Source organism: Fukomys damarensis, unplaced genomic scaffold (assembly GCF_012274545.1).
Source record: "Fukomys damarensis isolate Sample0158 unplaced genomic scaffold, DMR_v1.0_HiC HiC_scaffold_5, whole genome shotgun sequence".
NCBI classification, from domain to species: Eukaryota; Metazoa; Chordata; class Mammalia; order Rodentia; family Bathyergidae; genus Fukomys; species Fukomys damarensis.
Window position 1 is genome coordinate 11,697,745 of NW_022900917.1, and position 16,116 is coordinate 11,713,860.

General features: G+C 36.9%; 1 protein-coding gene across 2 annotated transcripts in view; it reads left to right on the top strand.

The window, feature by feature from the left end:
* The window catches only part of Csmd3 (CUB and Sushi multiple domains 3), a 1,090,649-nt gene that overhangs the window by 862,149 nt on the left and 212,384 nt on the right, over nt 1–16,116 (top strand). For both annotated transcript variants that reach the window (XM_010619527.3, XM_033759931.1), the window contains one exon: nt 3,233–3,349. In XM_010619527.3, coding sequence (XP_010617829.1) covers nt 3,233–3,349 — 117 coding nt within the window. The remainder of the gene's footprint in view (nt 1–3,232; nt 3,350–16,116) is intronic.

Here is a 16,116-nt window from a genome sequence, read left to right on the forward strand (position 1 = left end):
ATATATATATATATTTAGGCTTTGTATGCTAAGAAAATAATTAATGGTGCTATAAAGTTGATGAGTAGACCTAGGCCTCTATTGGAAGAGCCCATGTGGAAACTGTTGAGAGTCTAGATGTACCAGATACAAGAGAGAAGAGAGAGATGGTGAAACACTATGTAAAGGCAGAAGCAACCGATCAATGATTGGACTCCAAGTTAGTAAGACAGCGTCAAGAATAACAGCATTTTAGGAGTAAGCTAGGTTTGATATTTTAAATCTCAAATTTGGTTCTATAAGTATATATAAAGTACAGTTCTTCAGTCCTTCAAAATCATGATATTGCACAGACATTAGTATCGTCGCCAAAATGGTAGCAGATATTACATGGCAAAAGAGTTCTCCATAATCAAGTACACTTTTGAGAAAGAGCATGGTGTTCTGCAAACCTTATTAATGCCTCCAACAATATAAACTGACCCTATTTCTTTCACCATCTGTATTATACTCTTAAGTATTGGCAGAACCATTTCTTTTAATAACTGTATATGTTCTGCAAATATGCAATTAAACTTTAGATTTACATGCTACATGAGTTACAGTGAAGAGCAGGATATAGAATGTTTAGGGAAAATAATTGCCATTTTGAAAAACCCAAATGTATATGTGGTACACATAAAAAACCAAAAACAATGGTAGAATTTAAAGGTTTTGTTTGCTTTTACATTCTGTTAAAAAAAGATAAATGCTGCCCCTTTCCCTACTAGCCACTAAGATGAAATTAAAATAAGAAGAGAATATTAAAGACTTCTAGAAACCAGTATTAGGAGGAGTAAAGCTAGTTTGGCAGAATCATCACTGTACTTATATTTTATACACATGAATCTGATTACAATGGATACTGTATAATTATTGTCAGACACTATAATAGTCTTTATTATTAATATAAATTTTGCAATGTTGAGTCTGAGTAAGATAGCACACACTCATAATATCACCACTTAGGAGGCTGAAGCAGGAGGATCACAAGTCCAAGACTAATCAAAGCTCTATAGAGAGTTTTAGGCCAACCTGATAGTGAAATCCAATCTCATCCACTCCTCCACACACAAGAAAAGAAAAGGAACATAAAACCATATAATTGTGGCGATCGGTCTACATAACAGATTTGACTTATTAGTTACCATAGGAACATAGCACGTGTGACTAGACTTCAGTCCTACATATTTTCTTGGTTTAAAAGAAAAACCTTCACCTTTCTAAATGAGATTTTTCAACAAAAGCTGTCCTAAATATCTACTATGCAAAATAAGGTATAGGAAGCAAACCGATGTGACAGACACACATTAATGTGGGATGGCAGAATGTTCATGATTAAGTCACAGAACTGAACTCGAGCTAGAAGCTCTCATTTCTATTCATACTTTCCAAATATAAAAATAATAGCTTTTCTCATGTGCTTTCAATGTATTGCAATTTTAATTTTGAGCACCTTAAAATCAGGCAGAAAATTAACATAGAACACATTTCTCATCTTGAGTGATTCTCTCATCAGCAGCACTTATCAGCTGAACAAAGTTATCAGTGTTGAAATAAAAATACACCTGACTAATCTCAAACAATAATGAGTGATGAGAGCAAAGGTAGCTTTGGTTTTAATCATCACTGTGGATTTCTTGTTTCTAGGAAGTTTTCGGTTTAGTTTGCTTCATGATAACTATTTAATACACTATATAGAATATTAATAAATATGGCAGAACATGGATTAGCCATGTTATTCAATACAACATCCTGTTTGCGTTGTTTTTGCATTTTACATATATTCCTGGTTTTTAAATTCTGGCCAGGAATCTATCAAAAGTTTTGACTTTTTCAAACTGTCACAAGTCTCCTTGAGGTAACTTAATATTGCTTCAAGTGCTCTTTAAAAGCAAAATCAAGATGAGGTGCAGCTCAATGGTGAGAGTGCTTGTATAGCACGCTGGACATCCAGAACTGCAAAAGCAAAAGAAAAAAGTTAGGGGGGTTGACAGTCCAACATAAAACTTTACTGTAAGGGGCCAGATATCATGCTGGGCTGCACCACTCACATGTCTCTGACTTACATACAAGTGCAATTTTTTCTTTTGTTTGTAACTCCTTTAAATATAAAATCCTTTCTTTGTCCATGAGCTGGGTGATGTAGTGACCATAATTTATAGAGTGCTGCTCTAAATGAAACTATTCTTAACTACTTCAAAAACCTCTTTGTGGTGCTTGCGAGGAATAATAAATTATATTCTATCCTTTCTGTAGTTCAAACCCCTTTAAACAGGCTAAGGGATACCGAACTGTTAGTCTTACTATGGATAAGAAATGAAGGAGAAAAACAAACAGCTTTCTACTGGCTGCTCACAATAAATGCAGCCCTTCCCGGGGAAGACATAACCTGAGAAAGTTACAGTGTAGATGAGCACACCAATAAATGACACTGCAGGAAGGATGGCTGTGAATGGGAAGAGAAAGAGAAAGTCCTGTGCAGAGCCCAACAATCAAGAAAGACATTATGACAGAGTGAGGAGCAGGGCTAGCAGAAAGGTGTGCCTGGCCAAAATCCTTCCTCTCAGAAACTACATACAGGAGTGAAAAGGAGGAACCCTATTCCCTTACCTTGCAGATTTCCAAATTAATCCAGATTCTTTTTTTTTTCCTTTACTAATCACTTTATAACATTTAAAACTTTTCATTATCTTGAAATTGTCTTATTCCTTGGCTCCCAAGAGATTTTATTGCCATGCCTTATTATCTGATCCTAAACATTTAGAGTCCTACAGAATCCCTTTTCTCTTTTCTCATTTTGCTTAATTTTCTGGGTAATCTCATTCACTTAGAGAATATCAACTATAAGTCTCTATTAATAAGTAACTCAGTTCTCTCTCTGATTGCCAGAGCTCTGAAAACCAGTGTATCCTGTCTTGTGAATAATAGAACCAAATGTCTATGAGTTTACTAGTTGTTTTAGTCTCATTAGAGATAACATTATTATAATATTATTATACTATTTTGCATTGGAGAATAGGAAATTTGAATATTTATAAAATTGTTCACATGTAAATGTTTTTTATGTTTTTACATATTTGACAGTGGAGGAACTTGTTAAAAGATGAAATACTTTAAAATTCAATAGCCATATTTTTGTACCAAGAAGATATTCAGAGTATACATTTTAAAATTTTTTTCTAAGGATATTTTTATCATTTTTATTTCTCAGCACCCTGTGGAAGTCGTTCAACAGGATCAGAAGGCACTGTTCTGTCACCAAACTATCCAAAAAATTACAGTGTGGGACATAACTGTGTTTATTCTATAGCAGTTCCCAAGGAGTTTGGTAAGTAAGATTCATTTCACTATGTAGTTTTTATGGAAATACTTAATACCCAAAAAGTGCATTACAATTCTTTTTAGATAGTAGCTCTGTAATAAAGTCTGAGGTCATTATATTCAATCTGAATTAACATTCAAGTGAACAACAATATAAAATGAAAACAGGATTGTTTTTAATTTTTAAAAAGAAGTATATCCAGTAACCTTGCAAGTGCCTTCATATTGGAATTTTATGAAATGGGAAATTACCAGAGCTTAAAGCCAAGCCTGTAAAACATGCATAAAGTCAACTAGGAAAATAATAACAATAACAAAAGTATTCATGTGACAATTATATATCAGTTTGTTGACACATTTCCAGAAAGAAAGGATTTGGGTTTAAGTATCTAGTTTCCGAATGAGTATAAAAAAGACAACCAGGGACATTCCAGCCTGTGTGTTGACCTGACAGTCTGTTCCTGTTCCGCACTGGCACCAAGAGGACAGTGTGTCCTTCGCTGCCTTCCATATCACTGATCATAAGTCTTAGAAGTCACCTATCTGGCTTCTGGAGGTTTGGGATTTGAGATCCAGCTGGATCTAACCCAGGTTAAGCTCCGTTCATGCATGGACAGGCAAGGGAAATTTAGTGAGCAGTAAAGTATGGAAGAAAGGCTGAAAGCTCATAAACTTCTAGCATTTAGATTTACAGCACTGTGTTGCATGGTAAAGGATTTGTTATAGCTGTCATGACTGTCTGAGTCTGGATGACTCAGGATTTTCACAGAAGGACAAGGATTTTTATGTTAAAGCTTGTTGGATAATAACAGTTCTGCTGCTAGTCTATAAAATAAGCTGATGTTTCCAGTCCACTTTCTTGAAACCAGGTACTACCTCCTTTCCTCCCCTCCAAATAAAATCCAAGCTCTTCAAATTAATTGAGAAGATTGTCATCAGAAGTGAAGTATTAAACCTTTCATCTAACATTGAAATGAAGTGCTGATGCTAGCATTAGCAAAGTGTCTGTTTCTATTTGAAGTATTTGCTTCCCTAGCATATTGATAGGTTGGATCAGATTTGAGCTGTGTGATAGTAACAAGAGTGACATTTGACAAGAAGAATATCATCCTCTTGTGTTGAATTTTTACCTTTTGTATCCAAGGCAGTTCTCACTTTTCCAGAGAGGTTTACAGTCCCCAAATACCAAAAATATTGCGTGGTTTCTGACAGAGTCCTAGCAACAATTATCCAGAAAACTGCGTGACTTCCTACCTTCCCTTTGGAGAACAGTAATCTGTATGCTCATAAAGAGAAGGAAAAGGTACTGACTAAAAGAAATAATTAATAGATTGCTAAATACTGGAAACTTTACTCTGGCAGGCTAATGCAAAGTGAATTTAATTATCTTACTGTAGAAAATAATGACATGGTGACAAAAAAGTATAGCCTTAAAAATTATTTTGGAAACAGGTTTTCTTGGGTTATTTGTAAATAAAATGAAGTGCATTTTTGTTTATTAGTAAGAAAATAATTCTATTTTACAAATGGTGCATCACCCTTTCAAACGACATATCAATTTTAACACTAGGATTCTAATTTCAGCCTTGTCACTTCTTTGCTGTCTCTGCACAAATTGCATAATCTCCTCGAGACTAATTCTCTTTATTGGTAAGGTGAGAATCATTTATGTCGACAGAGAAGAGGTGTGAAGAGTACATGACATTGTATATCAAAAGTGTCTCACATATTCTGCGCTCAGTGTCATTGGATTTAAAAATTCAAACTTTGAAGTCAGATTTCTGAGTTCAGGCTCAACTCAACAACTTCTTTTGCATTAGAGAAATCACATCATCAACCTTAACTTTAAATTTCTTATCTCTGAAAAGGAGATGATAAATGTCACAAAACAGAATTATTTTATTATTAATACAAAAATTATATAATGCATGTAAAGATTTGCATAACAACACCCAGTATACACAGATACACATGCATACACAACTTTCCTCATGTCAGCTCCATACAGAATATATCCTACCCCAGTCCTACCCCTCTATCAGCTGAAATAAAATGTCTTGATTATTGGATTGGACTAGGGTCTTTTTTTTTTTTTTTTTTTTCCAGTACCAAGGATCTAACGTGGATCCTTGCACTTGTGAGGTAGGCAGCAGAACCAATGAGCTAAATCCCCAGCCTTGGACTAGGGTCTTAAAGGTACCAGGGCTAAAAATAAGACGATTATTTGTTTTATTTAATTAAGGCACTAAATGCTAACCATGAAAGTAGTTAGTTTGGGTTTCACATCTCCAGTGGATTTCTAGTGATCTAAATCATCTAATGATCACTGACAATTTTCTCCGGAGTAAGGTAGTGCAATTGAACAAATACTAATTATTGATTTCTTCCTATTCATTCTTTTATTTCTTTCATGAGAGTTGATCAAGCAATATTCAGTCGATCTCTACAAATCAAATTCACATTTTGCTTCTGTTGCCCCTCATTCTTATTTACCATATTCATCTGCTTTTGCTGCGTTGAGCTATTTCTTATATCAATTTACCACATGTCATTTCTCACATCTTTCTCATTTCCTGTCATTTATCCCAAATTGTGATCATTCCTTCTTTTATGTATTAGACCTTGACATTTAAAATGTATAGCATATTGAAGCCGGGCATGGCGGTGCACGCCTGTGATCCCAGTACCCGGGAGGCTGAGTCAGGAGGTTCGCTGTGAATTCAAGACCAGCCTGGGCCACATAGTGAGTTCTAGGTCAATCTCAACTACATAGTGAGACCCTGTCTCAAACAAACAAACAAAAAAATGTATAGCATAATATTTATCAATTACACTCAGAGTTTCATTGGAATAGTACTCTAAACAGATGACAATTTCCTCAGGTAATACCCACTGAGCTAGGTGTGTTCCGTACAGGACATGTATGTTCATTTATTTTTCCTAGTGCAGAATTGAATTCACATCAATTAACATGCATGAAATCTGCTGATCGGTGGAATATATACTGTTTTATCAGCATTACAAATTTTCTGGGTAGAAATTTTGTAGATTTCTGTTTGTCTTGGAGTTGAATAACAATCATAGGATAGTGTTGGGTTTTGCTGATTTTCTCTTGGGGTAGAAGATCCTGAAATTTTTATTTATTTTAAAACCTTTTGAAAAAGATGCAGTTGAGAAAGTGAATCTGAAAGTTTGAGATGGAGCCCTTGGAGAAGGAAGACCGTATGGGCAAGTGGAATTTTTAAGATGAGAGACTCTTATATGCAGAAAACTGATTCAAAACTGATGATATACTTGGTCGCTCGTAGAATTAGCGTCACGTGGAATACTCCCCGTGGAATCTCCAGTCCTCTCAAAGGTCCCGCTTCCGTCTGTCCTCGCTTGCTCTCTGAATTCCCTGGCATTCTCTGTAGAAGAAAACAACTCTGGGTCCTATGGCTGCCAGAACAAAGTGCCGCAAACGTAGTGGTTTAAAACCGTAGACATCTATTCTGTTCCAGTTTGGGAAACAAGACGTCTGGACCTAAAGCTTCCAGAGCGTTTCAACTTCTAGAAACATCCTGGAAGTATCTTTATTAGAGAAATAGGTTATGATTTCCCTTGACTGTAGTTCACAGATAGAATCTGAGAAATGAGCATATAAATTCTCTTTAATTTGCCCAGTTAATCTACCCTCTCTCCTGTCTTCTGTTAGTGGTACAATCTATCGGTTCCGTACATTTCAGCTTCCTGAATTTCTGAATCACCTGAGGTTATTTTCAGTCCAGTCCTCTTTGTACCAGTGGTACAGAGATGCTAAAAGCTTTTGTGTATGGCTACCTGAGTGCATTTCACCACCTAGAACTTGTCTTCTACTTCCTTGTATTTTTGTTTCTTTTTCAAACTTACTGTCTTCTAAACTTTTTAATTTTATTAGTATAGTTTCAATATACATAATGGTCACATTCACGGTAGAGAATTTGTACCTGTACATGGTATATCTCGCTTTGTCTTTCTTTCCCATTCCCCTTCCCTCTCTTCAACACTTCTTCCCTCCTTATTTACAAAGTTACTGCCTTTCTTATCTCCCGTTGTAGTATTTTTCTTTAAAAAAATCTAGAAGCATTTTATACTCATGAGATTACACAAAATACAGGATTAATTTTTATTTCCTACTGTGCCCTGGTGTTATATTAAAAACGATGATGATTAGGTAACAAATATCTCTTTAATTTTATTATGTTTGTTAAACTTACCTGTTGCAGGCTGAAGGACTTAGGTAGTTAAATAGTTATTAAGCTCAGTATGGTCTTTTCAATCTCACCGTTCTTGTTTCTATGTAAGATGAAAGGTTACAATAGGCAGACATTGAAAATTTAAGACTTCGGGATTTTGAAAGGAAAAAAAATACAAAACGTTGAAAGTAAGACACAAACAAACCATCCCTAAATCTCCGTATATCTGTTTTTCCATTGAACATTGGAATTTTAAAATTAGAGCTAATATGTAAAGTTATTCTTTAATCAATGATTGCTCTTCACTCGGCGCTGGATTCATATATCTAACAATAGCAGATAATGCCACAATATGAATGTTTATTCAAAAGGCACATTTGCTATTTATTCATTATTTACTAGATTTGGAGCAGTTGAAAAGGAAAAGAAACTCTTTTTTCAATTAGATGGCTGTGGTTTATGTTTATTTTCGGTAGAACATGTTTGAAGTCCATAGTGCTTCCGTTTGTCTTACAGAGTAGGTAATACACTCACTATGTCTCATTTCTTTTCATTCCCTTTCTGCTCTAATCTCTTTGCCCTCTCTCCATCTCCAGATACCTTTCCCTTTTGCAAAATATATCTCTCTTCATTCCCTATTGTCTATCTTTCATTTTGTTTTGAAAATCATTTAAACTTTGGGTTTCTCATGTAGGAGAAGTTACGTGGTATTCAATTATGTGTGTCTGGCTTATTCCGCTTACCATCATGGTTCAAGGTGCATCCATTTTCTTACAAATGACTCAAGTTTGTCTTTCTTTATAGTGGAGTAATACTCCATTATGTATAAATATCATATTGTCTTTATCTATTTACCTGCTGATAGCCATAGAAACCACTTTCAATATTGAACTACAGTAGACATCAACTTACATTTGGCCTGACACATGAACAACTTGGTTACAACATGAATTTTTTTTTTTTTTTTTTTTTTTTTACGAACAAAGTCTGAAGTTACAACTCAAACGCTGGCTGCTTGTACTCCCAGATGGTCTCACATACAGATTTAACCCTTAAAGAGTTCTGGAAGGAACATCACAGCATCCTTTCCTGTGTGGGGTTAGATTGCAAATCCTGGGCCAGTGTCTCTCTAAGGACGCTGAGATCTGCCTGGATACAAGGCAGTCTTTGAAAGTCCTGTAGAGGAGCCTGAGCCTTCCTTTGACCCACTTGAGTTACAACCAGCCCTTGGGAACAAATTGAGTCCCTAAGCCAAGGGTCCACGGTGTGATGAGTTGTGCATCTATAAACACGACTGTACAAGTGTGAAGGTGGTTTGCTGTTTTTAACTCTTCGGGGGAGATACTTACAAGGGAGTAGCTGTGTTGAATGGAATTTTTCCTTTTAGTTTTTTGAAGCCCTTCATATTGATTTCCCCTGTGGTGGCAGCAGTTCACATCCCCACCCACAGTGTAGACGGGTGTCATTTTCCCCTGCAGCCTCACCAGTTTTGTTACTGTTTGATTTCTTGATGACAGTCATACTTTCTTGAGTAACATGGAATATCAGTGTTGTTTTAATTTTCATTTCATGGATGGCTGGATATGTTGAACAATTTTTCATACATTTATCGGTCATTCGTACTTCTGAGAGGTGTTTGTTCATTTCAAATCTCTGTTTTGAATAGTTTTTTTTATTTTGGGATGTCTGATTTTTTGAGCTTTTTAAAATTTTAGATATAAGCCCTCTGTCAGGGAGGTAACTTACAAAAAAATTTTTTGCCCGTCGTACAGGTTCTCTCTTCATTTCATTGACTGTTTCTTTTGTTTTGAAGAAGGTTTTGAATTTGTTATGATCCCATTAGTTGATTCTGGATGGTATTTCTTGTATAATTGAGGTTCTGTTTAAAAAGTCCTTTCTTATATGTGTATGACTTCAAGAATTTTACCTATGTTATTTTCCAGCCGATTGCTTCTGTTTTAATATATATGTTTTCAATTCAGTTTCATTTTACTTAGGTGATAGATATGAGCCTAGATTCAAACTTCTGCATGTGTATAACCAGTTTTCACAACACAGTTTGTTAAATAGTCTGTTTTCCTCCAGCACATGCTTTTGCCTGCTTTGATGAAGATCAGGTAACTTAATGTGCCTCTTCTTCTATTCAATTCCATTGATTCGCATGCCTGATTTTGTGTAGTACCACACGCTTTTGTCACTGTAGCTTTGGAATATAACTTGAATTTCACGATTATGATTTTCTTACATTTTATTTTTGTTGCTCAGGATTGCATTTGCTGTTCTACATATCTTCTGGTATCATACATGTTTTAGGACATTTGTTTATCGTTGCTGTTGAAGAATACTGTTGGTATGTTGATTGAGAGAGGATTCAATCTGTCCATCAGTTTTTAAAGTATGGCCATTATAATAAAGTTACTTCTGTCTACCCAGGAGCAGGAACATCTTTCAATTTTCTGATGTCCTCTTCAATCTTCTTTTTCAGAGTACTTGGTTTTTATTGTAGAGGTTGTTCACATCTTTGTGTTTAGACTATGTATTTAATTTGTCCTGCTGCTGTTGTGAGTGGTATTGTTTTTCTAGCTTCTTTCTGTGTGAGTTCCTTGTTGGTATACAGTGATGCTACTAATATTTGTGTGTTAATGTTGTACCCCACTGTATTACTGGATTTTATTACTAATTCTGGGAGTCTTTTGGTAGACTATTTTGGGACTTCTATGTAAGGATACTATCATGTGCAATGAATGATAATTGGACTTTCTTTCCTATAAGTAACCCTTTTCTCTTTTTTTCCCCTTTTTTGCTTTGTTGGTACTTTCTAGGTGTACAGTACAGTTACATTCATTATTGGGATCTTGTACCTTTACATGACAGGTCTTGGTTCTCATTTTTTCCCCTTCCCCCTGCCCTCCCTTTACCCGCTTCATTCTTCCTCATTTTCAGAGACTTTGTTTCCATTTTTGTCCTTTTCTCTTATTCTTTCTTTTTCCATCTTAGCTTTCCCCTACCCCTCCTACTTCCCATACACCTTTAGACATTTTTTTTCCCTAACACTGTATCAACTATTCTTTTTTCTTTCTTTCTCTTCTTCTGAGCACTAACAGAAATGATGATACTGAATATCCTCATCTTGTTCCTGATTTTAGGGGAAAAGCTTTCAGGTTTTCCACATTTAATATAGAGTTGGCAGTAGGTTTGTCATAAATGGATTTTATACTGATATAAGTTTCTTCTAAACAGATTTTCTTCAGGCATTTATCATGAATAGATAATAGATTTTGTCAAAGGGTTCCTTTACATCTATCAAGATGATCATTTGATTTTGCTCTTGATTCTGCTTATGTGATTTATTGCATTTATTTATGTGTGAATGTTGAAATATCCTTGTAGCCTGCTTGCAACCTACTCAGTTCCTCCCCATGTGGATGGTTTAACTACCAGGGGCTGTCCATATCTTGGATTGCATCTTCCGGGCTACAAGCCATGCTTTGGGTATGGCCAATTGCAGGCCTTATCTCTGTCCCAAGATCTGACCACTTCAATTAATTTAGGAAGGACAGGGTGTGATGAAGCTAATTCCGGATTCTCTGTTGACTTGTGCCTGTGACTTTCCATTCCTCCTCTCCTTCCTACAGGACAAATCCCACAGTCCTGTTGGCTCTCTCTCCCTCTCTCTCCAGGGGCTTCTGTCCCAGTGACTCTTTCTGTTCCTTTGGCCTTAGAACCCATTCCTGTCTCCAGAACTGCACTTTTCAACCTGCATCACTCAATGCAGTCCCCAGGCTCTCCAAAGGACCTCCTTTCCCATGAAGGCTGAGGGCAGTGGGCAGGATTCCATGCTCTTTGAGCTTTTTCTGGTTTTTGTGGAAACAACAGAAAAGTGCCCACTCTGGTCTGACTCCCCAAACCTCCTCTGCTCCACCATTCTCCAGGGTTACCTTCTGCCAGAGAGCTCAGGGCTACCCATGGCTCAGTTCATGGTGTTTAGCCTCTATCTGCCCAGGGTGAGGGACTTCACTTTTCCATGCTGAGCTGTAGGACACAGTGTTCCTCAGGGGAGGGACTATGGTTTTATTTGTTTGTTTGTTTGCTGGCTTTCTCTTTTGCTGGTTGCAGTCCTTGGTTTCCCTAGAGCCCTAACTACAGTTAGCTCCCGTGCCCAGTTTCCTCTTCTGGATGAGAGGAAGAGTACATGGGGAGATGCTCCCAGGAGTTGGGTCTCTGCCTCTTTCTGGCTGTTCGCACCCTCCCAAGATGGCCTTTTTTCCTGGGAAAAGGGTGGGGAAAGTTCAGACCAATGGTGGCCATGCTTCCGTTTCTCAGCAACACAGACCCTGGGCAAACTTTGAAGGATTTGTCTTTCATGTTAATTCTCTGCATCTGAGTGTGTTTGTCTCCCCCATTTTGGAATATTTGCATTATCCAGGATCTCTCCCCCAAGCTTTTTCCACATGCCTTCTCTAACCAGCCATGTTGGAATCACATGGATGCTTAGTTTTAATGGAAAGAATTAGTATATTATTCTTATGCCCATGAGAAAAAAATCTTTATTTTTGAGCATATCATTTTATTTTATAGCATCAGAAATACATCAAATTTTCTAATTTCTACATGTGATGATTGTTTAGATAAAAATTTTAAGAGATTATATTTAAGACGATTAGATATTTCCAAAATGACAAGGCACAAAATCTTTATGAAAAATGAATATATTCTGTGTATATAAACAAAGATAAACATAGTGTAAAATATGTAAAATGAAAAATGTACAAAAATACATTAATATCAAACATTTGTGAAGAAAATTACAAAAACTGATGTATGACTGAAGAATAAGTTGAGAAATTCAATATTTTTTTAAAATTTGATTTTATTGGTATCTTTCAGGCATACAACTCAATGACATTTGTTATTGGGAATTTGTACCTTTACATAATATATCTGGGTTCTCATTTTTTCCCCATTCCCCTGCCCTCCCTTCAACCATTCCACCCTTCCCTATTTACAAAAACTTTCCTTCCATTTTTTCTTTTCTCATATTTATTCTTTTCCCTTCCTTTCTGTCCCTTACCCTTTCCACTTCCCCTTCCCTTTGGACTTTTTCTTTCTATTTCACATTATCTATTATACATTTTGATCCTTATTTAGACTTTCAGTTTCTCACAACAGAGAAACTATTTGGTATTTATACATGTGGGTCCTCTTTATTTCATTTAAGAGTATAGCCTCAATGTGCATCAGTTTAGCTATAAATGTCTCCAGTTTCTCATTCTTTATGGCTGAGTAGTACTCCATTTTATTTAAAAAAAATTTAATCCAGGCTCCAGGTGATAGACAATTGGGTTGCTTCCAAGTTTTAGCTATTACAAACTGTGCCACTATGAACATGGGTGCACTTATATATTACTGTGCTATGATTCTTATAATCCTTTTGAGAAGATACCCAGCAGGGGAATAGCTGGGTCAAATGACACCTCTACTCCTAGGTTTTTTAGGTATCTCCATACTGATTTCCACAGTGGTTGCACCAGTCTACACTCCCACCAACAGTAGATTGGGGTTCCTTTTCCCCGACCTTCCCACCAGCGTTTGTTATTGGTTGATTTCAAGATAGCAGCCATTCTTTCTGGGGTGAGGTGAAAACTCAGTTCAGTTTTTATTTGCATCTTTCAAATGACCAGTGAGGCTGAACATTTTTTTTCGTTTTTTTTTTTTCTAAATTTTTTTTTCAGCTTTAATTGAGTTTATTGGTACATTTTAGGGATACAGTGCAGTTACATTCATTGTTGGGATCTTGTACCTCTACATGACAAGTCTTGATTCTCATTTTGCATGTTTATTTGCTAAGAAATTCAATATTGTGATGGAGCCTATTATTTTAGAGAAGAGGGATAGGGTTATCATATGCATTTATGTTTATACTGTTGAATTTGATGGGAAAGTTTTTAAAATTGGATTTTAAGAAGGCATATTTTGGTCACTTGTTCAGACAGATCTATGCTCCTTCCCTCCATACTTGGTTAGACATCTGCATGTATGATGCTGCACATCACCACTATTGTCTGAATGTTTATGTCATTCCAAAGCTCACAGGGTAAAACCTTAACCCCGTGGGGTTGGTATTAGCCAGCGAAGTCTTTGAGAAGTTATTAGGTTATAAGAGGGATTCCTGGTCTTATGGATGAGATTATTGTCCTTGTAAAAGAGACCCCAGAGAGCCCTTTCCTCTGCATGGAGACACAAATGGAAAGTGTGATCTGTAAGCTAGGAGACTGGCTTTTTATCAGATATCGAAACTGTTACTGTGGTCTTAGATTTCCAGACTCCACGATTGTGAGAAACAAATTTCTGCTATTTGTAAGCTGTGCAGCCTATGGTACTTCATTGTAGCAACCTGAGTAGACTAACACATGTCCTACCCAGGAGTGTAAGAAAATGTTTATTATTCACCCATATGATTTTCTGGGAAGAGTGGTGCAGGATCCTAAATAAATAGATCAGGGAAAGGGGGCCGGCCTTGGGGTTGTATTGTGGTTGCTGGGTTGAAAGTTCATGAGTGCAGTTGGGGACAGTCCACTTTGAATTTGCCACTCCTGCTAAAGGAGGGTCTCCACTAGTGCTAGAGGGGCCTTCCTGCCTGCCCGCCCAGATGGGCAACAACAGGAAATGTGGAAGGGGAACAGCTTAAAGGCTTTTTGGTAAATCATCAAAAATGGATTCAGACTGTTTATTACAATCCATTCTTGTTGTTTAATGATGGAACTTAGCTATTTTTCATTTGTTTTTTTAACTTGTTCAAAGCCATGATGGCACTTTATGTGACTTGTCCCCAGAGAGGTAAAAGAGGCAGATATTTCATTGAATGCCTTATTCAAGAAATTAACATCATGTATTTTGAAATTAATGCCTTATTTGTTATAAATGAGGTCTAGAACTTCAAAGAGTACATGAAATGTTTTGAGGCCTTGTAGTTTTGACTCTACCATATATAAGGGCCTGTGTGACTGATTTATATTTTGAGTATGGATGAAGAGATTTCTAGAGATTTTACCTCTTAGGAGACATTCTTGGATAACAGAACAAGGCTGAATGCAGGGCCAGACCATCAGTGATGATCCGAAGGCCTGTGAAGTCATGCGCCTGGGGCTGATTGCTGATAGGGCAGGTAGTTTAGACAGCTGCCTGGACTTTAACCACTTGCATTGACTCTTGGATCCTTTATGAAGAATATCCTGATTCCAGCTCTCCATGGAATTTGGTCCTATGTGGTGATGGTGGTGGCCATTGGTCTCTAAGATATGCAAGCTGCATTTGCTGTTCATTCAGTTGATTCCAAAGAGCTCTTCAGCTTGCTAAGTGGTCCAGAATAGAAGCAAAACTATAACACCTGCAAAGGACTGAGAACAAGAAAACCTACCCTGTCATAAAGATGGGCTAGACCAGAGGGGCTAGGTTGGCTCTTAGATGTAGGCATTATTTCCACTTTGAGAAGGAGTTCTCAGGGCCTTCCTGAACCTGCAAGGCACTACTTCCACAACCCAAGGCCCAAAGTGTAGATGGGTATGGAGCATGATAGACTCAGGGTCGGTGGGAGCCTCTGCATCCAGGAAAGCTGGTATTGTAGACAGAATTCCCTCGGACCTGGCATGTGACGTGGGACTGACAAAGAGAGATTCTTGCAAGAAAATGAGTGGCTGTCATGGGCAGTTCCGAGGCTCCGAGGCTCACAGGGAGAAGTTGCTCAGGCTTCTACAGGGAAGAAATTTCGTGGGGGAATTGTATGTTGTATTCTAACTTGAAAATAATCTCAAGCCATTTTTGTACGACGCCCCCAGAAAGGTAAAAAATGTGCAAGAAAAGATCATTTGCTACTATTAGCATACATGGTCATAAAGATATAAAAAATTATAAATGAGACAAGTTGCTCTCAAGAGTAAATAAAATTCTAAAAGATTAAGCTGCTTTTAACACTGAAATCCTGTGAGAAATTGTTTCTTAATGTTATCTCGAATGACAAAATAATTCTCAGAGATTTAACTGGGGACTTGTGTGGGACAGGGAAACCTTTCCTGTTTGTGAATTCTTTTGTGACTCATTGGAAGTCTCAAATGTTCATGTGAAATGAATACTCTTGGAGATGATGTCACCAGTGTGATTTGTTACTTGTGTTTCCCAAGAATGTCAGGTGCAGGTAGCATCTCGACTGCATTTTAAAGACTATGCAGTGGCTGAGCTGTGGAAGATCCTGTATGTAGCCAGGTAAAGCCGTTCTTTGAGGCTAAACACAAAACCACTGAATTATTGCATTACTGAAGGTGAAGGCTGAATGGTTGTTAAAATAGATACTTAGCAGAACATTCAGATGAAGTCACTGAAAGTAAAAACAGATGATTGGATTAGTCAGTAATTTCAGTATATTGATTATGGTGCTCCAAATAGGTGAGACCACAGAATTGAAGTTCTAATAATCTGCTGTGAGATGACATTCATTTTTTTTTAGGCTTAAAAAACAGTCAAGTCAAACTATGAAATGGAAAAATAATGAAGATTATCACTCCTT